This window comes from Athene noctua, chromosome 1 (assembly GCF_965140245.1).
Source record: "Athene noctua chromosome 1, bAthNoc1.hap1.1, whole genome shotgun sequence".
In the NCBI taxonomy this organism is placed as follows: Eukaryota; Metazoa; Chordata; class Aves; order Strigiformes; family Strigidae; genus Athene; species Athene noctua.
Window position 1 is genome coordinate 74,210,121 of NC_134037.1, and position 26,774 is coordinate 74,236,894.

General features: G+C 39.5%; 1 protein-coding gene across 4 annotated transcripts in view; it reads right to left on the reverse strand.

Annotated features, from left to right (window-relative positions):
• Positions 1 to 347: 347 nt before the first annotated feature.
• Positions 348 to 26,774, reverse strand: part of LOC141956246 (SAM and SH3 domain-containing protein 1-like) — a 572,685-nt gene continuing 546,258 nt past the window's right edge. For all 4 annotated transcript variants that reach the window (XM_074896587.1, XM_074896589.1, XM_074896591.1 and 1 more), the window contains 10 exons: positions 24,916 to 24,987; positions 22,363 to 22,506; positions 20,063 to 20,198; positions 18,897 to 19,066; positions 17,594 to 17,803; positions 16,743 to 16,893; positions 13,153 to 13,266; positions 5,669 to 6,807; positions 4,984 to 5,115; positions 348 to 4,154 (listed from right to left, as the gene is read on the reverse strand). In XM_074896587.1, coding sequence (XP_074752688.1) covers positions 3,894 to 4,154; positions 4,984 to 5,115; positions 5,669 to 6,807; positions 13,153 to 13,266; positions 16,743 to 16,893; positions 17,594 to 17,803; positions 18,897 to 19,066; positions 20,063 to 20,198; positions 22,363 to 22,506; positions 24,916 to 24,987 — 2,529 coding nt within the window. In that variant the 3' untranslated portion in view covers positions 348 to 3,893. The remainder of the gene's footprint in view (positions 4,155 to 4,983; positions 5,116 to 5,668; positions 6,808 to 13,152; positions 13,267 to 16,742; positions 16,894 to 17,593; positions 17,804 to 18,896; positions 19,067 to 20,062; positions 20,199 to 22,362; positions 22,507 to 24,915; positions 24,988 to 26,774) is intronic.

Genomic DNA, 26,774 nt, shown 5'->3' on the forward strand with positions numbered 1-26,774 from the left:
CTCCTGAGGGGAGACCTCTCACACCCATCACCTCGAGCCCAGCAGCCAGACATTCATGAGATGTAAGAGACAAAGTTTGGACAGTGATGATCCACGCAAGCACCTTTTGAGGGCTGCTTCTAGTCCTGGATTATCAGGGCTTTTAATATGGGTTTTTTTTTAATCTTTTTCTCCTGCTGTAGGTATGTGTTGAGAGTCCTTACAAGGCGAGGAATGACAGGCTTGGTAAGCTGGAGGGAGAGTGCCCAGGATACAAGCAAAGAAATTAAATAGCTGGACACTGCTACCAGAGCAGTAAATAGAAGATCTGTTAGCTAAATCAAAAAAAAACCCAAACAAACAAAAAAGAGAGAGACCAAAGAAATTTATTTACTTTTTATCTATGAACAGTATGACATATAATTATAGACAAGTTTTGATACACAGGAAAACCCTTTTGTCAACCATTTTTTTAGCTAAATGAAACAGCACAATAATCTTTACACATTCATATTTTGTTTTTTTCTTTTTTTTCTTTACAATACACAGCTTTCTTGGGTTGAAGCAAACTGCAGGACATATTGAGTACTGGTATATTACAGCTACTTACATCATTTAAGAACAGCAAATGGAGAAAAATAAGTTATTTAAATATTGATTTCATATACAGAAAGTGCAACTTTGTTAGTTGTTATATAACTTGCTTGACAGTTTTGATTCCCCAGAGGATGTCAATTAAAGATAAAAGTGTCTTGGACCGAAAGTATTATTTATTCTAAAAATAATACAGTACAACTGCACAGCTGTGACTTGGTGAATCGACCACTATTGCTGCTCTTAGAGATGACGACCTGTTTGAATAATGCAATGTTTAATGCTTCTGATCATGCTTCCAGTTTGCATTCAAAGCCAGGCTCATTTAGAGAGCACAGGGAACTGCGGGTGTCATTGCTGCCTGGGTAGTAACAGAGGGTTATCGATCGAAGCTGACGGTTATGATGGCGCTCGGTAATATTTTGGGCTTGCTGCTTCTACTGATAAATAGCTGTTTGAGTTATAAGGTACAATGGATACATACTTAACATCGTTAGCCTGAGCAGAGCAGATTAGGATTCCAGCAGCAGGTTTCTTATGTGCTTCCCAAGAGTTAATGAGCAAACTTTTGCTTAGAGCACTGAATGGTTGCAAGAAAATGTAAGAGGTTATGGCTCTCACACTGCACTGCCTCACCTGCTTGGGGAATGCCACAGGTCACTGAAACCACAGCAGGGAAGCTTAAACACTGAGAAGCTTAAGGCTCTTTTAGATTAAAATATAAACTAAAACTGTAATTCAAGTAAAACCATAGAGCACAGTCTTAAAAAGAAAAACAAAGCAACTATTAAAACTCACAAATCTCAAACTGCTCACTCTAGTCCTGATTGGTGTGTTTTGGTTTCCCTGGGCTACATAATCATTTAAAAATTATGGATTTACAAAGATTGTTTGGCACATAGGTTCATCTTATTCCCATCATTCTGCTGTTAGTAAGAGAGACAAAAGTAATTAATATGGGAGAGCTTTATTACTTGACTTGCCATCACTGTAACATGAGGAAATGTGTTTCCTTTTCTATTGCATATAGCCAGCGTGGACATTTCCCTTGCTCCAATATAGCTGCTCCCTACTTCTACTCAGTTCCAGCCCCTGCCAGCAATCCCAGGAAGTCTCAATGCTCTTTCCATCTCCTGCTTACTGATAGCTGCCATGTAAGCCTCAGAGAGGAATGACAGACAAATCATTATTATTAAAAAGACACTTTTTTGTAAAAATTTTTTTCTTTTTTCTAGATTTTCATCAGCTGCGCAAAACACCTATGCTGCATGTTTCCTGATGCTGTCATATTAGAACATGCTGATTATCCACACACCGAGGAGAACATTCCAGAAACAGATTCAGAGGAGCTTTGCTTGAGAACAGTTACAAGTCACATCAGTGAATTAGTTGCCTTCACAGGATGGTATGCAGTAGACAGTGGTGAAATACGTAACAAGGAAAGTAAACCTATCAATTCTACCAGGAGCCAAATGAATTATCATCTGTACTAAAATGCATGGTTCATCTGACTTAAAACATGACCATGAGAGGACCATATATAGTAAGGAATCATGGAGTAACCACAATTTTTCATTCAACAATCAGAGCATTTTATCAGGGAAAGTGTCATTAGCTCAATATGAGGCTGGGATAACTGAGGCACCAAATAGTGAAGTGCCTTGTCTGGTTTCATACAGTAAGCTGTTGTCAGAACTGATACTGGAAACAGCTCACATCCTGGTCTGTGCCCAGGTTTCTATGCTATCTTCCTTTTCCTGCCAGAGTAAGTTTGCTCAGTCTTCCACGGAGAGTTTCCACTACAAGAAGCTGAAGGACACACCATATATAGACCCCAAAGAAAAAGCTAGTTATGTGCTATTCATCATAATCTGTATTTGGTATATAAAATCTGTACCCACATAGAAAAATAAAATCTGTCATTAGCCACATATGCCAATGGAATGTTTTACATGGATTTAGGCAGAAAAGTATCATGACATCATGGAAAAATGGCTCACCACATATGCCAGAACAATGCTCTCTTCCAGTGAGAGGTAACATTAACACAGTCATGAGGGATACCAACTGTTGTAAAATCACAGTGTAATTCTTAAGACTATATATGATATTTTTTGTCCATGCAATGGAATTACTGGATCTGATGATTTCTATGGGACGCAATTTGCTTTTTCTATGCATTTTATCTCATTTGCAGAAACCCACTGTTTGGAATCGATATGGTCAGGATACCAAGTCAAAGCTGCAGCATAATGATTGACAATATAACACAGTACACAGAATATGATTAAAATGAAAAGCAGTTACATATATACAAGGCAGTATATCTTGGAACAGTTTAGTAACAACAGCAAATGCAGACTGTAGTGAACAAGAAGTTAGCCTGACAACCGAAGCCTAGCATAACCCTGCATTTGTAAAAGCATCTCTACAACACAGAAGGTGTTATGATGATGCATTTTATAGAAGCTACTTCAGATGAAAATCACCCTAAGTGCAGCTTAAGGGTGACATGTTGAAACAAGGTGGGAAACATGAATACAGGTAAGTGAACACTAGGTAACTGCTTAAAAGCTTATTTTAAGGCAAATAAAAAGCTGATTGCTAGAAAGCAGTTATAAAAATGACCTCAGCTCTGTACAAACAAAAAGAAGCTTTCTGACTCTCCGTGGGTTAGTTGCATTGGAGTGACAGAGATGGACCATACTGAAAACTAATTCCAGTCCATTAACTTTGGCCTAGCTAAAGGCTTTGTGGCATATTGGGACCTATACCAAGCGACAGCAAAGATGACTGGGGAGCTTTGTGTTTAGCTCTAAACTGCTAAAATACACAAAAGGCATTTGCCAAACAGCTTCTGCTGGAATTTGCACCTTGGCTTGTACTCATCTTCAGAACTGACTCCAGGTACCTGGAATCTAGATGTACAGAAGACCCCCCAGCCTAAGGTGCTCTCCACAGAAACAGAGCCTATTACTAGTATTACTTTCATGAACTTGAGGAAAGTGTGCAAGGGTCCCTTAATTCTGTGAAGCTGTCTGATTCTTAGGCCAACCCTGTGCACTTTATGAAATAAGAATACTTTACAGGGGAGTGAGGGGGGAGGGAAGTACCACATCTATGTTACCTGGTGGTTGCTTCTCTTCTCCTTCAGTTGCCAGAGACAGCAATAGCAACATTTCATATCCTTTGAAGAAGATATCTGCCTGTCCTGGGAGTCACTTCCTTGATCCCTTTAGCTATGTTAAGTAATTAGAGCAATACTGGTGCAGGAAGAAGCAGTGGATTCTTGACCAGGCAATGCCACACTATGAAGCATGTTAAATTGCCTCTGGATCAAGAGGTTTGAAGAGTCTTGCCGCTGCCAGGAGCTTGCTTACGTGCCTTTCCTCTGTGATGCCAGCTTCTTGAAGGCAAGTTTGTGACAGAGAAGGCACTTTGCTCAGTGTGTTGAATCCTGCTTCTCTGAGCAGGCTGGAATACATAGGTAGACCAATGGAAATCAGCCAGTCAGATACAGAGGTGATAAGTCCTGGGGATACAGGTTTCCGGCAAATTTCAGTGAGCCCTCCACTTGGAATCTGGACAGTAAAGAAAAAAAAAAAAAAAAAGAAAAGAACCCTTAATGTTAAGCATAACTGCTTGTTTTACAGCAAGTCTTCTTTTGTTTTTTCTTCCAAACTGGTGGAATTTCATAGCAGATGTTTCTACTTCTCTCATATCACATTTGTCAGTATGAGAGCAGTGTGGGCTGAAAGACTAAGATCACTTGGCACAGGAACAACAGCAACAATTTTGGCAATGCAGATGCAGTGGGCAGTATCCAGCTGCTTGGGTGACTGTCATGTACCATTCTGAATTAGTCTGAGATCAGTAAAAAATAACCAGTGACAAGACTTTCCAGGGCTATCCATTTAATTTCTCAGTACGGCAAGAGAATATCAATTTTGCCTATTACCTCCTCAGACAGACCAAGTGCTCTTATAAAAAGCCATGAAAGCTTTTGACTGTTTCCCCCTCCTGTTTTTACTACAGAGGATTGGACAGTAGTATAGTTTAAGAAATGAAAAAGGAGTGTAAAACCTTTCTGATTTCAATACAGAAGCATTTAATACATGCCACACCTAGTGAGCAAGTCTCTGTTACCACTGCTTGTAGTCTGCTTAGATTTTCAAGACTATTACTGAGTCAAGAGAGCGGGTTGTCCACCCTCAACTACTGACTGTCCTCCTCTGGGACAGAGGGAGGTACCTTCTGCCCCTGTAGTACCCCCACCTATGTTGTAACTGCTGGGTGAACACAGGGAGCACTTTTGTACCAGGACTTTGCTAATATCTCTCTTTACCAGTAGTCAGTCCTTTTTAAAAGTCTGCGCATAAATAAGAAAACTAGGTTTATGAAAATACTCACTGCCATGCGATGCTGTTTCCTCAACTGCTTTACTCTGATTTGGTCCATGTTTGTGGCGACATCCTTTTCTGGCTGGTCTAAGTCTTCAGAGTACCTCTGAACCAAAGCCTCAGGAATGCCACACCGACCATGCTGAGTGTTCCCAGACACAAAGGAGAGAGGATAGATGAAAGAAGTCTATCAATACAGATCAATTGATGCAAACATAGAGAGAAGTGCAGGATGGGAACAAGAAGGAGCTTTCCTCAAGATTCCATGAAAACTGAAAAAGCAATCCGTAAAGGAAGGACTTGGACCTTAGGACTCCTTCCTTCCCCAAAAGATCTCCCAATCACTGTGCTATCAGTTCAGATTTTCTTGGAAGCATCTGACTTCCTTTTTCAGCACTACTTCCCCACACTAGCAGAGAAAGCGACATTCCCATGCTCAGTGCCACCAAGGTACTAGTGGCCTTGAAAAAAGGAAGGTTCAGAGTAAGTCTGGGATTTCTTAGTCCCCCCATCACACAAGAGTTACTTTAGGCATAGGGCCTGATAGTAAAGACAAACAGAGCATGTCTAATGTCCCAATGATCTTATGGTTTGTCTACGTCGGTTACTCACAAAATACACAGATACAATAAATGAAAGACTATCCTTTGACAGGACAGTAGAATAAAAATGTTGAAGCAATGTCCTCCACTTACTTTGTCAGAGTATGGTTCTTCAGTAAGATCAATGTCTTCAGACTGCAACTTGCTTTCTATTACCATTTCCAGATCCATTCCCCTGCTACAGGAGACTTTCCTTGCTGAAGCAGGACCTAGCTTTATCACATGCTGCTGAACACTAGCAGTCTCTGGGAGCTCCGAGAGCCAGGGTGGCAGTGGGCTAGGAGGGGTACTGGGCTCCTGTTCAGAAGATGTCCTATGGACAGGTACTCCGTGACAATCAATGGGAGCGGATGAACCGGTCTTTTTCACTGGCAAACACGGTGCTTCTAGACTTGAGTGGCTCCCACTTGCAGTCATGGGAGGATGATATAATCCATTAGAAAGGCGTTCTCGGCATTTTTTGGCAGGGACAGGTGGTGGCTGAGAAGGATTTTTTGGTTGCATTCTTGCTTCATTTTTGCCTTTTTGCTCAGCTTCTAGACCTCCCTTGAGGACTGGAGCATAATCAGCCCGTGCAAGGTCATGAAAGCCTTTACTTTGTATTTCCAGAGGCGTCCTTGTTGCAAGATGCGTCACTAAGGCAGGCTGAGCTTCACAGTTTTTCAGGGGGAATGGAGCAGGCTTTCCACCTGCAGTGTCCATTACAGAACATTCCAATTCCTTAGCTCTTCCCTTCTGAGAACTAGTAGCTCCTTTACCCTGCTTAGCCATCAAGTCATCTACCACACAGCTGCCTCCATGAGACTGAGGCAGCAGGGCAGAGCCAGTTGCCTTTTTTGCTATATCCAGTGAATCCTGAGGAACAGAACCAACTTCCTTGCTAGCATCCTGTAGGTTAGGATTGGATTCGCCCTGGAGATCATCCAGCGAGTGAGATCTTGGCCATGCATCTACACCCTGGGGGCCATCCAGAGTTTCATAGCTCCGACAGACAGCAACTGGTAAACTTCTACGGTTCTTTTTCAGACCCATAACAGCTGGAGGTTTGACGGAGCTCTTCAGAGCACGATGTGCACAACTCAACCGGCTTTCTTTTTCTCCTTGCTGTAAAGTTTCTATTGACTTGCTCAGTGGAAGCGTAGGATAATTTGATAGCTGGCTTCTGCTGAAGTCCTTAAAACTATGCTCACTTGCTGATTTTGAGGGCAGAAGACAGGTCCTTCGAGTTTTACCTAGAAGCAAATAAAACACAATCCACCATTAAAAAAAAAAATTTAAAATCCACAGTGTAAATAACAGTTCTTCTAAATGCCTTCAAAACTAAATTACTTTCTCTCTTTTCATTAATTCTAAATGTACAAGAACTCAGCGCCATTTTAAGAATTTGTGAACTTCAGAGTTATTAATGAAGAACTGGTAAATGTGACCACCTAAGGAAAATAAATTTAGAATACTTTATATCCTTCCTCCTCCACAATTGACAGAGATTTGAGGTTTAGCTCATGTAAACCTTTTTCAGTGTAGAAATATCCTTCAGTTAGAACTGATATCCTATACCCATTATATGGACTGGTTTAACCTCGCACAGAAATAATTGAAAAGACCTACCATTTCTTTCTACTCTTCTAATTTGTTTAGGATATCAATAATTATGCTCACCTTCTAATGAAGTTTACCAGATTGCTCTGGAAAGCTTTCAGCTTTTTTAAAATCCTGTTTGTTCATCTTAATTACAAAGTATGCCAATAGCATTATTTCATCTTTTAAATCAGCAGCAAACTATTTGCAATGGCAAACCGGAGAGCAAAAAAGTGTTGGAAGTCTGGTTTTGCATCAGTCCCTCTGTAAAGTTACTTTTAGGGACAGCAGAGTTTTATGGAAAAAGGTCTTACACTATAAGATGGAGAAGTGTTTCAAAAGGGAGTTTCATGTGCGACTGATCTTAGTGTTATTCTCATGTCATGGTGTTTTATTGAAGTGGAAGGCCTTCAATAAAATGACAAGAGATGTGATGTTTTATTATAATCACTTAAGACGAAATGACATGAATCAGTATGAACCACATGTTCTTTGTAAGCCTTGTTTTATATTTTTATGAGATATTCGTCACTGATTTTAAGCAGTGAAGTCCATCAAAACCGCGTGACAAAAATTCTGATCAAAGAGACTGGGCTCATTAGAGTATTCAGTAGCATGAAATGCAAGGTCATTTCTCAAATACTGCATAATTTTTAAAAAATTTTCGATTTAACACGATAGAAGTAAATTTGTCTCAAAGCAGACGACCTCTCAGAATAACAGCACATCCTGAACACTTACTGTTTTCAGGGTGACATGGATCCTTTCCCCCATGTACAGTAAGCTTTCTAAAAGCAGGATAGATAAATAAAGCTCGGAATTTCTTTTTCCAACAGAAAAAAACCCTGAACAACCACGATCAAAAAACCCCAAACCAACAGATTTGGCTAAATGCTATCAAAAGTCTGTAATAATAGGCAATCAATAGCTGCCAATTAAAGGACAAGTTACTTTTAGAGATCTGAGTAGTTTTGCTAACTTCACAAGAACTAAATTAATCTGGTGTACTTTTAAGCAAGAGGTGATTTCTCTCATACAGCTTGCCTTCAAAGCTTTATCCTGAAAGCAGGTCAGTGTTTGGCTTTTGAATAATATACACTGATTGCTTTGAATATGAACGAAGGAACCTGTTTTAACCTAAAAGAGAAATAGCTTGCTTTCTCTCTTGCCTCTTTCTCTGCTCAAGAGTTTAAAAAATCAAAGTATCTGGAAAACTAGCAAAGAATATGGAGATTACATTTAAAGAGAAATAAGGAAAGCATTCCCCTCAAAATAAAAGTTTGTTATGTTTACCGGTACGATAGTAAGATTATTCCATCTAAAATCAAGGTGTGCCTAGGAGGATGAGTGCAAGCATATAGGAACTTCTTTCTCATAAGCTGTATGGTTCACAGTTTGACTCAAGCTAAATATTACCATTTTCCTAAAATGCTAATAAAGACATATCACACATTAATTTGGCTCCCTTTTTACTACCTTGAGTTCAGGTAGCTCAGAGAAGTAGCAGTAAGACTTCTCTGCCTGCACCTTTCCATGGAGCTAGGCCACCGTGTTCTGAAAATAATTTACAACCACATTAAAAAGACATGTGTAAGAAATGTTACATTAATTTTTTAGTGCCTTTAGGCACTAATGTCAATACGTAATGAGTATGGAAAGGAGTGTTCTCTTTTCATTATTCATATTTGCTAGTACGTGTCTGACTTGTGCGGTAATTCACCATATTGTCTGGGGCTTGCTGTCAGAGCTCACATAACAAAATCCATGTACCTTCTATTCAATCTGAAATATTGATTAGGGGTTACACTGGTTTTAGGAAAGCACATTCAGGAACTTCAACACTGAAAGAAAAGTTGTGAGAAATGCTACTACTACTGTGCAATATAAGCTCTTACTGAGGCCAAGGGTATCTAGTAAACAACATTTCATTTCTTTAGGAATGGAGTATGTCTGTGTAAAGCCAATAGCCCAGGAATGGAAAAGAAGAAGAAATGGGGTATAGGAAAAGGAAGAAGCAAAACCCAAGAAAGACGAGAAAAGAAAAATGTTGGGAAAATAATAAATTCTTTAGTACATTCCAGCTCTGTTTTGAATAAAAATACAAATGTACAGAGAATGGAAGAAGTTAAAAACATTTGGTCTATAAAATATATAACCAAGCATGCAATCTTTAAGCTCTCTGCTTCAAAACAGTTTCAAAAAAGTGCTGGGTTCAATGCTACTGTTTTGTACAAAGGATAGGGGTTCAGAATGTTATTTCTCATACATAGGTTTAAGTCAAGAGCAGTATCAGGAGGGTAGCTGTGATTTCTCTTTTCATAGCTATTCCTTCCCTCCTCCCGACTGCCAGGTGTAACTTCATTATGCTTCTGAGACATTATGAAAGGTATTATTTCCTGAAAACAGACTTTTAAATATGCTTTTAAGTTATTTCCATAAAGGGGAGACCTATATAAACAATGTCCACAAATGTAACATTCCCTCCCAACTTCAGGAAAAAAAAAAAATAATGAAAAAACCTACAAGGGTTAAAACTGTATAGCTAGTAAGGTTTAAAACTCATTTTTAATGTTAGCATTTTTGATAATTCATTTTTATAATTCCCTGGCACAGTTAAGTAGTCTAATGCCTTTCATAGTGCTGCCAACCACAGTAGGATCTCTGATTTAAATGTGTGCAGAAGGACACAGGTGTCTGGGTGAAAACTAAGATAACAAAGGTGGTCCTTATACAAAGTGAATGGAAAGTTCATACTGTTTCCAGGTTCTGTTCCAGCTACAGGCACACTTCAATTCTTTTGTTTAATGTTAGAGTGCAGTTTTTGTTAAGACAAAGCACTGTCCACCTCTCACAATGCTTCTTGTTATCAGAACACAGAGAAGGAACCTTTCAATTCTCTGTCATCACCTGCCTCAAAAGAAAGGAGATTATCTTGGGGAATATTTCCAAAGGTACCACAGCTACAGCAACAAATTTTCAGTGTTTCTCTTAGTACTTTTTCCTGTATGGAAGGTAGTTCTTGGAAATTTAAAAACAGAAACAGAATGCATTCAGTGGCCTGTCCAGATGCCGGATTTTATTAACTTCATTTTGGCATTGCTTTCTGTGGCTATATTTTGCATGCATTTCAAACAGCTCTGCTGACACAACAAAGATGATGGCATGGCAGATAATCCTAGCCTCATTGCTTTTTTTACTGATTACAAACTAGTAGAAATGCACATTACATTAGGCAATGTAACCACCTGTTCTGGTGCTCCCTTTTCTGACTAATTAGCACTGAATGCTTAAGTGCTTAGGATGCCCACTTGGCACTGTGGAAATCTGGGCTTTGATTTCTGCACCAATCAGAGAACACCCTTATCCCATCAAGTATGGTTTGTCTGCTTCTTCAGCTCTGCACATTGCATGTGCAATGCTGATCTCTTCACATCCCTTCTCTCCTTAAAAAAACCTATGCAGCACAACAAGAAAAGGTTCAGAGGCCAGGCATGATCAGGGACATGAATGACCTATAAGGAATAATTAACAGGCCTTCTCAGACTAGAAAAGAGGTGACTTGGGAAGGAGTATGAGAGAGGTCCATACACAGGCACTGTTAGGTATGGAGGTTCTAAGGAAGACCATGAATGTTTGTAAAGAGAAACAGTTCTAGGAAAATGGATGAATGCCAGGAAACAGTACCCAATTTTTGAAGTCCTTAAGTCCTTATTTAAGAGTACCCTGGGAAGCATCAAATATGCTTGCTCTGTTCCTATACCGTTCTCTAGCTTTCTGCTTTTTGCCAGTCCTGTGAGAACTAGATTTCTAATACGGTCTCCAAATGCATCTCAGACAGATGATGCTTGCATGCAAAACAAGCCCAATAACTACACCATTGTCAGAAGTCTAAAGGAGAGCTTGATCTCTCTGTCTGCCTTGTTTCAAACCAAGACTGGACTATATGGAATAATGGTCTGATCATGGATGGTTGCTTTTTGCTCTTACATTCTTCCTGTCTAACACCAAATAGGTCACAAACGGTATATTCCTTGCTCTCTGTAAACTGGAATAAAATCACAATGCTGCTGTAAGTACATTGTGGATACCTATGAGACTACCCAAGTATTTCTGCAGTGGGACCCTGAGAAGTACTGTAAGAGATACATCTGTACCACTGCCATAGTACATAGCAAATAATTTTTTAGTCAAAATGTAAGAGTAGCTCTGAAATCTTGAACTGATGCCAAAAGGTTGACTATCACCCCAAAACAGGACACTATACTAGTCATCAAAATATTATGTATAACCATTCCCCAGAAAATCTGAAGACCAATTTTTTCTCAAAATGCATTTCCCCTTTATGAAGTGCAGTTTATTATTGCCGATCTGCACATTATGATGTTTACACTAGACAAATGATTATCCTTATTTTAACTGATGAGAATCCAACATATTTTGAAAACAATATGCATATAAACAACTACGGTCGATGAACTTTGCAAAGAAGGTAGAGCACAGTTCAGATTAACCAGCCTTGACAAAATCTCTGAATGAATTCCACACCAAATGTTCTTTTCATAATGTTTTTCAAAACAAGCACTAAATGCATTTGTGAGCAAAAATGATGCAGAAGTGCAGCAAGCCATACATGAAAAGCAATATAAAAATCATCAGTGGTATTACACATTCTGCAAAACTCAGATAGAAATATTAGTTCAAATGTAACAGTAAGTATCCAAGCAGACAGGCAATGACAATTGCTTTCTATGGATTTTATTATATTGTTAAAATAAGGAAAATGTACAGGCAGCAATTTAACTTCAGTGCTACAGCTATCATTATGATGGCACTTAGAGATAAAAAGGAAAGAAAATTGTCACATATGCCATATATTTAGCTATGATTACATTCCAGCATGCTACTGTATGGGGATTCATATTCAAGAAAAAAAAATCCTCTCTGCTTTCAGGAATTTAGTATATTGCCAATTTCAGGCATTCAGCTTCAAAGCAAATTGCAATTTTCTTCAACAAACGGTCATTTCTGAGTGGCAGACTAACAGAAAATGCACATACTATGAGAAAGATCTTCAGCTCATATTTTAAACTGGAAAAATGGCCACTATGAGGGTTGTATGGTATCTCTACTTATTCTGTTCTTGTTTTTTTGTTTATGCTGAATGTTAGCGATGAAACCAGGCAGCCTGAGGCCAAGCCATGGCTCAAGTGCTTAGAGTGATAATGTCAAACTCACACCAGTTTAATGTATTTCAATATTTCATCCCTAATGACAAGTTTACACCATCCCTTGAGTAAAGCATGCTCAGTCAACACAATGACCTGATTTCTTCAGAACAGAGAGAGCAATCTCTATTATCATCTCTCTTAGTAATCTTTCAGTGCATCACCTTTCACTGATGCAAGATAAGGTAAGGAGAACTGATATAATCAGCATTTTTTTCATAGTTTGTTTCCCTGCCAACTTCAGAATTAATTTCATTGGCTTCTGATGAGAGGAAAATGCAACATACAACCTAAACAAGCACAAAAATATGGCCTAAAACAGAGAACATTTTTTCTAAGCAGTTTTTGTATGGGTTTAGAAGAAATTCTCCTAATCTCAGTGCAGTTCAGTGACTACATCACTGCAGTTGTCCCTTAGACATGGGCTTCAGAGTGTAAGTAGTGAGAAGCCTCATGAGGTGCAGTCGCATGAGAACATGATAGGGAGTGTAGAAGGCAGAGAATGGCAGTGAGAGTGCCTGTTACCTTAGGATCACAAAAGAAAGATGATTTGTGAAATGTGATCTGTTTCCTACCAATGCAAATAAATAAATTAGAAACAGTAGCAATGAAAACCAATGGCTCAAGCCAAGAGGGAAAAAGGCAGTCAGAGCAAAGGAAAAAGTCAAGTATGAAGTAGCTTGTGTTATCTAGGAACAGGAGCAGAAAGTATATGAAGTTATCTACTGAAAAAAGGCTGCAGGGGATTATAAGGCTCATTGCTGTCACCATTACCATTCTCCAGGTTTTCACTGCTTTCGTAGCAGCCAGAATCCCGAGGAGAGCATCCGGTTAGGCCTTGGCCTTCAATGAGAAGTTTCTCCTGAGATCCTGACTGGTCGCTGTTACCTAGAGGATGTGAGAATACAGTGAAAAACAGGCAAACAGAAATTCTGGCTGAACTTCTCAACCTTCCATTTCCAACACCACTATCTTGTGTGTCCAAAGAAGGACAATGAAGCTGGTGAAGGGTCTAAAGCACGAGTCTTATGAGAAGCGGCTGAGGGAACTGGGGTTGTTTAGCCTGTAAAAAAGGAGGCTGAGGGGAGACCTCATGGCCCTCTACAACTACCTGAAAAGAAGTTGTAGCAAGGTGGGTGATGGTCTCTTCTCCCAAGTAACAAGCAATAGGACTAGAAGAAATGGCCTCAAGTTGCATCAGGGGAGGTTTAGATTGGACACTAGGAAAATTTCCTCACCAAAAGGATTGTCAAGCACTGGAACAGGCTGCCAAGGTAAGTGGTTGAGTCACCATCCCTGGAGGTATTTAAAAGATGTGTAGATGTGGTGCTTGGGGACATGGTTTAGTGGTGGACAGGGCAGCGCTAGGTTAAAAGGTTGGACTTGATCATCTTAAAGATCTTTTCCAACCTAAATGACTCCATGATTCTGTGTTCTTCCCTGTTGTATTAATTGTATCAGAACACTGTTTTAGAAAAGAGTGAGCACTAGAAACAGCCATCACAAATGTTGGAAACATTCCTCCTGTTTGGTGAAGGATTAAGCAACAGGCCTCATCACAAGTATGAGGGAGCAGTGTGGTACATAATGAAAGCAGAATGGACCGTGTGTGCACCTCAGCTGCCTTGGGGCCAAGTCCTGCAACTTACAATCATGGAAATATATTTAAAATGATGGTGTCCAAGTGTAGTGCTAGGGTCTGAATAATAGGCCCTGAAACAAAGTTGACCTCTAGATGAACCTCACAACCAAACGTTATCCATTATCAGTATCTGCTAATTAGTAAAATCTGTATTACCATTAGCATTTATTAATTAGTATCTGATCGTTAATGAAATACGTATGCTCACTAGTGAAAGATGTAGCTTAGGCAGAATGTAAACAGTAGTGAGGATGAAATGTTGTGAGAATGTGTATCCAACCTCCCTTGTTTAGCCTTGTTCAAGGCTGAGAACCAAAGTGTTTGGCCTTGTTAGAAACTCCCTTGGTTCTCCTCCCCCGAGCCCTGGCCAGGTTTTGGGTGGAATCCAACAGGAGGATGAAATCAGATGTTTCCACTCAAAGAAAAGTGCAAGTCATTCTGGCTTGCTGATTTTTGGTATATAAGGCTGGACCCATTTGCAGTGACTTTGGAAGCCTCACCTACGGGTGGACACACCGCGTAGTATTTCCCACTTGCCGGGACAGGCTCTCCAAACCCTCGCTGTGACCGGGGCTGCCCAGCCACTGCGGGTCTGGATGTTGGTAACGTATGCAAGTGGTGATGCATCTTTCTTAATCACTATTCTCCCTGTCACTTGCTTGTTCTTACTTTTTGTAATTAACTGTACATAGTAATAATTAAGCGCACTATTCTGTATTTTTCTTATTGCTTATTTTCTGTATTACTTGCTTATATCCTTTAATTATTAACAGTAAAATAATGCTACTCTTTTCACTCTGGTGTCTCAGTTTAATCAGCATCCTTGATCAGCAAAACATCCAGTTCTTTATAAGACTTAAAGAAAACCCCAATACCCATAATAAAAAGCACTATAAAGAACTAAATCAAGTAAAAAAAAAAAAAAAATCCTAACCCTGACCTACTTTCCAGAAGGGACCAAGAGGAAGAATCAGGAGTGGGTCTGGCAATGTTAAATACTGTCCCCTAATGAAGAGGGAAGGGACGAGGGATAGACTAGTGGTAAAAATTCCTTCCTTCCTTGGTCTGTGCAAAGAGCCAACACTCAAGTGTGGTCCATTCAGGCTGCATAGGCTGGATTCCAGGAACTCACCCAGAACATTTGGTCAGAAATCATATTTTGTAAAGAAATCTGGAGCTGAAGATACAGAAAACCAACTTCATGATGCAAGGATACAGTTTACGCTGCCTTTTTTTTCCCTGCAATAAAATGTCAGAAATGGCTATTCTAGTTCCTATTCTCAGCACATGAAATGTAATTATGGGGTGGAACTAAGTGCTGTTGCCCCTCCCAGGTTCCAGCTGTCTGGTTCCCACTTCTCTTTCTCGTCATCACCCTGACTTGGAGCTGGAATTTATACTTTCCAACCACATCACATAGCTCTTCAAGTTTTCAGATGAAAATTGAAAGGCTCTAAAAAAACCCCTATTCAGGGAAGTGAGCATTCTAAATAGGTCTTCAAATCATGAAGAGAAGATCATATTAGGTGACAAAAAGCTACTCTAAGTGAAAAAAATGTAATTCTGCAACTGAGGTTTTATTCAGAGCTTGAAGAGGGCAGAGAAAGTGTGGGTGCCTCTTTGGGAATAGAATGAACAAGAAAGCTACATGTCAGTGAAAGCTCAGGACACGCAGCACTGTCTAGAGATACTAACCACACACCTCTAACAAAATTAAACACTGCCTACTTAATAAGCAGCTGTTTAAATTGCTGCTACGGCAGTTTAAGTTAAAACATAAGATTCTGCACAGAAGCAGCTGAGTAAGCCCTCACACAATCCATTCCACTGATTTTGCTTGGTGGGATACTAAACTTCTGCTGATGCTTAGGAACGAAGTGGAAATTCAGTACTATCTTAAGTTGCTGCAAGTAAGTATTGAGCACATCTAAATTCCTGTCTCAAGGTACACATGGTTTTCAAATAATTCTACTCTACCATGACTACTGTGTGGGTGGTACAGCCCCACTTCCTCCTGTGCAGCAGAGACACCATCGAACTTGATTGCCATGGCTTACTCTTCTTTCCCTCATTTTTGCAACCACTTGCCTGACACCATCTGTACAATGTGCAGAATTGCACTGCTGTGCCTTAGATAGCTGGGTCACTGTCTTTCACTCTTTGCACTTCACTGATATATTTTTTCCCTTTGAAAAAATCAGTGGTGTCGTGTGTACAACCTGAAGTTACCTGTACAGTCCAGCAATTCACAGTCCAAGAATCACATGCGTGTGTAGGTAAAGTAAGAGAAAGTTTAATTCACCCTTCTCCACAGCCCTCTGTGCTTTGATCTTTTTTGTACCCTTGATAACCCCAGTCTTTTCCCTCTAGTCTAGAAGTTTCTTCTTTCCTATTCTCCATGCCTCAGCTTGGGTAGGTTTTGAGTAGGTTATCTCAGGATTTATTCCTGAGATATTTTAAAGGTTACACGTTGTACACGTGACATCACTTGAATAAGCTGTGTAGTGGGGCTTACATGAACAAAAGAATTCCAGCAGAACAAACACAAGTCTTAAGTCACTCCTCGCAAATCTACATGTTGTTACACAGGATTACTCTGGAAATAACTAGATTAGGGAAAAAAAAGGGATCAAAATCCTGAAACCAGTTTTCTGCTTTAAGGAATTCATAAGGTTCTTGGCAGAGCTCTAGTAAAACCAAAAACCTCAAACATCCCACGTACTATCATATTCCTGTAGAAGTTCTACTGCTGTGAGGAGAACGGCTCTGTGCTCAGGATCTCGGATGTTCAGTTCATCCAAATCTTCTTCTTCCAAAAGCTTAAAGGTATCCAGATCTTCATAACCATTGAATAGAAAAGTAGGCATGTGCTCCTGCATAAAGGAGAGAAACAAAAAAGAAAAAAAAGAGCTATAAGACAACACATTTATTCAACTTATTTTGTCAATAAAGATACTAGAAGAGATTTTCACAACCAGCGAAAAAAGCAGTAGCTTAGCAAATGCAAACCACTGTATCACAGCAAAATTAGAGGATTATAGCTTGTATAAACATTGCTCAGAGTTCAGGAAGGTAGTTGTGCCAGAACTAGAATGCTGTACATATTTTTGTATTTGGGATACACTGTATTAAAAGGCTTGGGCAGCACGCTATCCAGATGCACAGCTCTGTATGAAGGAAGTAGTACAAAGGGTGAATGACAGACGCACCCGTTTATCCCTAGCTCTTCTGAACAGAAACATGGAAATAAACTTCCTCTTTAAAGACAGGGTAACTATTGTTATTTTACACTTTTTGCTTGCTCTTGAAGTGTGTTAGCTAGTAGCCATACTACGCAATGATTTACGGTCTCTGAGCGCACACAACCTGCAGCCTGCAGCACTTCATCAAGCCTGACAGGCAGTTCTGCCTGGCCTCAGCTATTTCACTCTGCAGTTAAGATGCGATTCTGCTAAGTGGTGTTGCAATTCCTAGGATTATGAATCTGGTGTGCTGCTTTCAAAATTAGTAACTCCAAAGGTGTGATCTCCTTCCCACAAGCAAAACTGAAGGGTAAACAGAGAGAATTTGGACCTTTAAGTTGATGCGATCCAAGAGATCCTCAACTGACTTGGGCTGGGGTGGTCTGCTTTTCCGGCGTCTCCTGGTGGGCCGCTTCGGCTTCTCTTCCTCTTCATTTAACACGTCCACATAGATAAATTTGAAAGTGCCAACTTTGTTGTTCAGCAGGCCCATCCAAGTGCCCATGGGAGGTTTGCTGATTATATCAATGATGTCACCTTTCTGCGGACCAAAGCAGCAAGAAAACTATTTAGACATTCTTTCTAATGGATATTTAAGCAAACACACACACTTTCTCTTAGATTTTCGTGTACACAGAATAGACAACGCTCTTCATTTTTCCAAAGGTTAAACACAGCTCTTGCAAAATGTCTGATTATGCTTGTTTTATAAATGGAAGAAAAGGGAATTGACAGGCCTAAGACCACAGAGCAAGTTAACAAAAGAATGGACCCAAACTGCCCAGATTCACAAACCCGCTTATATCCCAGCAGTGCATCACCACTGTTTTGTACAAATGTCTCTAAGCTGTGCAGCTACCTGAAACTGGTGTAAATAAGAACATGCTCGGTGTTATATGGGCACAATCTCACATCAAATCTCCTGAGGAAAGGAGGCCTATGCAGAAGTAACTGTGCAACACTTGCTTTTCGTAATGTGCTCCTGACCATAACAAAGAACTAGACACACAACGAGTTTTGTATCCTTTAAGAGATTACCTTACGTACATCTGCTTTAATAGGAATCAGCTGCCGTTGGAATTTTAAGTAACAAATGTAAGGAGTCAGATAGTTTGAACTGAATACAGCACAACCAAAAATAATAAAAGCTGATATCCACAAAAATTAAAGGAGGGGGATGACAACTCACAGTCAGTAAAGTAATTCAATATTAACTCAAAACAAGCTATATTAACAGAAATTCCTTTAACAGACACTACATGCAGGCGCATTCATATTTCTTTCAATGATTTTGAAAATAATTCATTGTGGCAGGTAAACTATTTTTCCAATCTTTCAAACAAAACCCTTGCAAAATGAAAATTAATTTGTAGCACATTTTTGTCTTTCCAGAAGCTAAAGACTCAAGTGTCTTTCCCTGGATGTGGGGAAATACTAATACTTATGTTCTATAACATCTTCCTATAACTCAAGAAAACCTTAAATGTAGCAGAACAAGACCGGTTAAAGGGCTTCAAAAAGATACATGCAAACTCATTAAAAGACTAAGAATTGTATAGTTCTTGGAAAGAGCTCTTAATTAAGAATTTGCCAAAATAAATGTTTGACCCCTTAAAAACAGATATAGCTGGTACCTTAAGCTTCAGAGAGTCTGTATCATAAGGACTTGGAGTAAAATCAGTGTGAACCCTGGCTCTTCCACAAAAAGGTCCTCTGTAAGGAGGCTCTTCATCATCACCATCTTCCGATTTCACACTCTCCCTGTTGCTGGTTGAGGAATCTGTTGTGCTCACTGTCTGACCACCTGTGTGAGAGACATAGTATCAGTCCACAGAAAAAGAATCGCTTTGTGAAAAAGATTCAGAAACAGAGGCAAGACAGAAAACAGGTCTTTCTACAAAACAGCGTAATCAAAGTTAAAGGTCCTTAAACGCTGCTATTTCTTACATACACATGTGATGGGAGAGTTAGTTTATCTACTTTGCACTCCTGTTTTCTCATATTCAGCTCCTCAGTATTTAACTAGTGTCTTATCTATGCTACATCACAGCAGATGTCATGTTTCTGGGAAGTTTTGCCCACAAAAAAGCATAGTGGTATGAGGAAAAAACAGCTCCAAATCCTGCACGAGGGTTCCAGAATTCCCCTCATGCAGAAATTTTGTTTGGTGGCAATTCTTTTTGTTGATATTTAAAAAAAAAAAAGAGTGTATGATTTTCAGAACACACTTCCAGTTATTTAAAAATGGAGCTTTCTCTTCAGTTTTTCCCCCCAATATGTTCTTGGTTTCTACTGGTTGGTAATTCATAGTGAAGCAAGTTCACACCATCTGTGTCCCACTTAAGCTCTGTTTCGTGTAGAGACAATCTTAACCAGAGAGGTTTTAAATAATACTCCTCTAAATAGTTAATGAGAGAACCTCAAGGTCTCTCTGAAGGGGGTGTAGGAAGCCCATCAGGAGTGCCCAGGAGAAATCTAGTATAAAGATAAGCCTGTTTACTACCGGCCAAGGATTGTAATTCTCACTCCAATCATTTCTATTATAATAGCAGGACCCAGCAGACCCAGCCAGAAAGTAGGATTTCACTTTTTCAGGGCTGCGTATAAGCACAAAGCAAAAAAGATTGTCTCTGCACCAAAGAGCTTACGGTTCCTTTGTGAACCTTTAATGACTAACCCGTCAGCCTTTCTACTTTTTAACCACCTCTTCTGCTTTGACTTTCTCTGATTCTGCTTACTGTGGTGATCTCTGCTCCCTGAAGCCACAGAAATGGAGCAACTCAATTACAAGCGAACTTACTCATTGAGCTCTGACCGCTTAAGGAACTCCTCAGGCTCTCTACTGAGCCACCAGCTTTCAGCTTGGGTTTGTCCAGGGAGTCAGTGTCTGGTGGTGGCGACTGTGGAGAACCTGGCATGACCCCAGGGCTGGACTCCTGAAAGGCAATGAATCATTTCAGTTTGGTGAGAGAACACAGACACTGACAGGAGCTGCTCATTCATCTCCAAGGAAAGAGATCCTGTTTTCTTGCTCTTTATCAGACAGGATGAAATCTTCTGTGTTTAACTGCTTATTTAGTGGTACTCAGCTGTGGCAGAAACCCCACTTTATTAGGCATGATAGTGGGGCCAGGAGCAAACAGTCCAGTTTGAAAAAGCTAGCACTGTAAGCAGAAGGAAACATTACACAAAACCCCCAATTCAAAGGTTTTAATGACACATGATATTTTTGCCAGGGGTACTTGCAAAACAGCTAAAACAAATTCAGCTTTCTGAATCAGGATTTTGTACAAAGATGAATACAAACAAATCAGACAATGCAAGTGAGACAGATAGTAATGTACTTTTTTTTTTTTTCCCAGTGAATTGTTGATATCTTTACTCAGCTACCTTGAAGAAAACAAACCCAAGAATTAACCAGAAAATGTAGCATGTGCATAGTATAAATACTTAAACATAAATGCATAAATATAAAAAGATTTTGCTACATGTGCAATAGGTGAGGCAATTTCTCTTTTTATTCATTCAAGCATTGCTGGAACTCAAAAAGGGTCTTTGCTAAATTGAAATTCTGTCAGCCTCTGTGAAACACAGTTAAAGCAAAGCAGCTGATACTTGTGGCCAGAATAGCTTTTGCTTGGTTTTTTGAATGCAGAAAGAGTTACTGGCACATAGTTTGAGTCGCAATTCTAGAAAGCTACAAATATTCTAAAATGACTGTGACAAAAAGCTTGAAAACAAAAGAATGGTAGCTTGCATACAAGAAGAGTTTTAGTGGAGATGTGTGGTCATAAAACTTTTAGATGAAAGCTATTATTTACATGCTGCAGAATCATCACAAAAAAAAGTCATCCCAGCATATGACTTCAGAGGTCAAGTCAATCTTGGAGAGAGCTAGAGAGCAGAAGTATTGCTAACTCACTGTAAACTGATTTCTCAAAGTATTCCTTTCTTAAGGCAGAGTTTGCAGAGGAGTACTGTAAGGCCAAGCAGACATCAAAGCATCTTCTTATCAAGATTAAATCATATTAGACCTTAAAATGTTTTAATTGTAAATTTAAATAACCGTCACTGTAGCATTACCCCTGGTTATGAATACGTACGGCTAATAGTCAGTACTACAGGAAAGGGCTTCTAATGTTGCAAAGCACTGCACAAAACTGGTCGTGTTTCTGCATCTCTGTGCTGTCTCCAGATTCTGCAGTTTGAGGTTGTCATTTTGACTGTTATGAAGCATTCCTTTTACAGGCAATAACACTTTGCATGAATACCAAAAGGCAGATTTTTCCCCTTCCACATCCCCAGGGCCACAGGCAGTGATGGAGGCCCTGCAGCCAGGACAAGGCCACGGGGGAGCGATGTCAGCCAGAGGGAGATCTGCCCTCCCAGAGCCACCGGCTTCCTCAGATCTTACAAATTTCACGTGGCAAGATTGGTTTTAAACAAACACCAAAGAATTTCTGACACTCCACCAAAGCATACCAAAAGGGAAAAAGAAAGCAATTTTTCCTAGGTTACTGAAATTCAAAGACTAATTTACCACTAACATACTTCAGGTTTGCCTTTAAGAATAAATTATAAAAAACCTGTAATGAAGGAATAACAGGAAAATCTTCTGCAGGATGCCCCTTTCTGACTACATTGTGCATCTGTTTTAATGGGCTGCTGCAGAGGGCAAGCTATGATGGAGAAAAGATCTGTAACAGCAGAGAGGAACCGTGTATGTGAAGTTATGCTGGGAATTTAAACTAAGGTGTAAATTGCAGATTAAATATATCACTGTGACCCTGTGTCACAGACTGGTTCCCTTAATAAATAATGATGATAGATAGAGGAATGGAAATAGAGTGTGAGATGTGTAATGCCATCAGCCACGGGCTTCTGCTGATGAGCTACTTGAATGAAAACCTGAAAATGAATTTTCATGGTTTGGCATCTCTAAGAAGCCATTTTACAGTGCAGGATTTTATAAGAACATAGGAATAAGCCACACCACGTAGTCTTGTTAGAAATTTCTTCAGAGATGCCTTGAAGCATGGGAATCAATATTGATTATCACTTCTACACTATTAAATGAATTCTATTGCAGACCTTACATACCTGCTCAGACAGAGAGCTGCTGTATTTTTTAGACATCCTTTTCTTCATGGTTTCTTTTACAGACTTCACCTTTTTGCCCAGAGATATACGGGAGGCAGAGGGTGATTTGATCACTTCTTTATAAACAAAGTCTCCTTCTTTGCCCTGCAAAATAAACCAAGGTTTTAAGCCTATAAAATACAAGAGCGATTTTTTTTCCTCAGTCAACAGTCATTGCAGAGGTATCCAAGCAGACACAGGATGGCAGCATGGTGTCCCGTTTACTGCTCTAAATTCACTGTTGAGACCTTGTTCAAACCACTGCAGCAGTCCATTCTGCCTTACTGCTAAGGCCTGATTTGTAACCTTGACTGCAGGTACTGCATGTAGATGTGTTGGGGTCTGTTAGGATACCTTTATCCCTTTGAGTTTCAAGTAAGTATTTGACCCAATAGAAAAGTCCACGGTTTCAGGCTAAACTCTCCTGACAGGACATACAACAGTAGTTGCGGCTCATGTTAGTCAATATTACACAGTTTAACAGGAGTAAAGGGTACCTGTGAGATTCTAGACAAATATGTATCTGTGTGTATACATATATGGATACCTACATTTGGCTACCCGAATTTACTTTCCATTTTCAGACAGGCATTCAGTTAATCTCCTTTGATGACTGTCTCTGTGGTTTTACCGTGGATTGTTTATTAAAAAAACATGCAAAAAAAGGCTACTAAATCCATCAACCATGGTAGAAAGTTACACTTGCACAGCTATTCTTAAGACACACAACAGAGTACTGCCAAACTAAATTAGCTGGTCCATATATAGTGGATGACAAAGGACGGCCACTTTGGGCACATTTAACCTTTTCTAAACCAGCTTAAAATACCTGGCATTTAGTTATGCCACAAGCACACACAAAGAATTAACATGGATCAGTTGACACTTTGCCAAACTCACTTGTGTGACTCAGCCCTTATTCAGCTTGTCCCAGCAGCGTGTTAGACATGGTCTTTCATTCTACAGTGTGTCAGGAGCCACAGCAAGGCAGCGCTATTAGAGCTACCACCAGAACCCTCCCATTGGCAAGGGTGCCCCAAAAATCACAATGCAGAAAGGACCAAAATCTGTTTGGCTAAACAGATCGACTACTGAATCTGGTCTCCCACTTGGTTCAATAAATCCTTCTGAGGACAACTGAGGTACATAAAATAACAAACCCTAAAATAAGTGTACACTAGATTCTATGTAAAAGATTTATCTTTTCTTCTGAATTTATGTATGTTTGCTACTTTATTAATGCTCTCCCAACAAGTTTATCTGGAATTCTGACAATTATTTATTTTTTCCTTTACAAGTTGTTTATGATTACAACTTCCCTGGCAACTTTTGGTCATTTAGCAGAAATTTAGGACAGTTCTTGGCCTTATCTTTTTGGAAAAAGACCTTCCACTTAATGGACTTAAATGTTTTCAAGAAAAAAACCCTTGACCTGCATACATTATTCTGGTGCACTGCATCTCTCCCACTACTGATGCTAGTAGGGTAAAATATAACATCTAGATTTCACACTTCCCTATATCAAAGCTAATCTGAACAAAATATGCCAAAGTATTTATGTTTAAAGAGAAACACTAAGTTTGGAAGTTAATTTTTTTACTGAGTTGAAAATTGATGAATAAAATAACCACCCACAGTTCTGGCCTATTAGGGGTAATTTATGATATAAAAAAAATAAATTAGAAAACCAAAACCAATCCCCAAAACCCCAGCTGACATAAAAATTAATATAATGCTGGCATATAAAGTGTTTCACAATTTAGTCTTGATTTAAGTGAACAGAGAAGTTATCACAACCAATGTTGAAACAGAAAAGAAAAACATATATTGGCAAAAGGAAAAAAATATGTTAGTAATTTCATTTGATATAATGTTCTGGCTCATTTCTGTTCTGTTGTTTTTGGCCACAGGCTGACCAACAGTACCACTGGGATCAACACGAGTAACATAAAATGGAATTAATTCTCAGGGGAGTTGTTTTTTTTTTTTTTTTAAAACACAAAGAGCTGTGAGATCAATTGCGTAGCACCCAGCACAATGGCATTCTGGTCTACTCCAGAGCTCTTAGATACAATGAGAAAACAAATAATAAATCTCTTACATAATGACTTCCACCCATATAACTCACAGATCTTCAGCGAATGAAAGTTTGCCTCGTCATTCCAAACAGTAAATATTTTTACCAAGAAAGCATAGTAATCATATGTTTTGCCTGGGGTGATGCTCTGAGGAAGTCAGACACAAGAATAGCCCACAGATGTGCCCCCAGATCTGCGCTTTGATCACTTGTCCCTGCCTCTTTACACATATGGTATATAAATACTTATACACACATGGATATGGGTGGGTATGTTATTCTCAAAGCTAAGGAAGTTTGAGGTTAACGAAGATACTCTGCTTTCTTGGATCCTCAAACTGTTATTACAGACCTAAATTACACTTCAGTCTATTATAACTCTATTGTGCATTTCATTTATGCTATTTCAAGTCCGTGCCTTCTTGTCTTAAACTCACCATCTGGTCAGAACTGTTTCCAATATGAAGGGAACGATTTGTCAAGTCAAATCCTCCAAAGCTGCAGGTTCTCTGCAAAAAAGAAAAAAAAAATAAAAAGGATGGATACAATTTTATCACAATGATTAGCTCACTCAAAACATCTGTGATTTGGAGAACACCAGTAAAAACAAAAATGTCTGCAAAAATGGAAACAAACAAACAAAAGGATGGGAGATTATAAATCAAGAAATCTGTTATAAAGCAATTTGAGTCATTTGTCTTTTCCAGAGACAACTCCTTGGCCTAAGGTCTGGTGCTGTTGAGTCATCTATTGCCTACTCTTTTTAAAAAGAAAAAAGACGTTTTGGTCCGAGGAAACTGTTGATCTTATGCATCAAGTTTTCCAGGGTGCTGGCAACTCTACTTCAGCACTCCCATCTGCCTTCATAAATAAGTCCACAGTAGCATTGAAACAGAGAATCACCAATTTTATACAGCATTGAATAACCTACCTTCTGGGAATAGCTGCTTAGACTCCCATTTCCACTGAAATACAGGGAAAAGCTAGAGGACTTGTAGGGCAAGCCCTTGGTAAGAGGAAGGAAAAAACAGACCAGCTATCCATAAGCATTGTGTCCCCAGAGACTCAGCAGGGCCTGATTCCAGATTAGGTATTTACCATCCCACCTGCTGTGATACGTGGCAGCTCTGCTACTTCTGGGAGAAAGTACACTATGCTTAACAGTGCCTCAGTCACCTAGTGGAGTGACTCAGTTTTGGCTGAATGCACAGATGCAGTTTATCATAATCATCCTGAATAAAAGAAGAAAATCATCACTATGACACTGCTTCCCTCCCAAGAGCAGAAGGCAACCAAACTCAGTACAGTTGCATCTCCACAGCCAACCATTGTTTAACTGTGGCAGATGAGTCTCTGCGAAAGCTTAGGTATCACCTGAAAAAAGACCAGACACTTGGAGAGAATCCAGCTTTTGCTTTGCAATCCAAAAAGGCAAAACCTTTGACTTTTTATTTGGCCACTGAACAACCAGCTGCACAATACTCAAGTACCTGGTCCTTCCAGAAGTTTCACAGGGCAATCCAGGGAAATGAAGGCATGGTAGTTACAATTTACTTGCATGACTTCAACTCTGGGCTCTGAGTATGGGTTGCAAGATGGGCAGATTTCTATTATAAGTATTCTCTTCAGAGTTAGAGTTGAGACAAACAGGAGGCAGAAGATCAACCACTTGTGAACTATAATTTCTTAGGGCCTGAACTACCCAACAGAGTAACTTCAAAGACACCTTAAGACTCGACTAAGCATTGGATCTATCCAAGTATATACTCACACGCACGTGAGTGTGTACCTGGGCGTCAGTGAAGACCAACCACCTGAGAACTACCAGTCTGCTTCGACACTCTATTAGGAAGAAGCAAGTGCTATAAACTGTGCCATTTAATAAACAATTATATCAATTAGTTCTATTAAGTAAACATTCTTCCTGCCCTGTTCACTGCTAACCAGCATACATATTAACAGCTTTTAAAAAGGTTGCTTTTCTAGCTTTCATGTTGGGTGCTGTGTACCTACAGTGCTTGGATGACTTCTTGTGCCCACCACAGCTCTACTAGAACTTAAAGCCCACTTTGTCTAGGCACCACACACATTAAAACCAGTGCTGTGACGCAGAATTTTTTAAAGTGCTTTTTTACAGAAGGCAATATGACTATGACATAGCTTTTGAAAACTGTTTTTGGAAAGCATTCGAGACCAGCCACAAGTAGTAAGATCAGTTTTTAAAGCACAGCACGTTTAGCTATGAGTAATGTCATCCTTCTGTGAAGAGTCCATTCTAACTAATCTTACAGAGGAT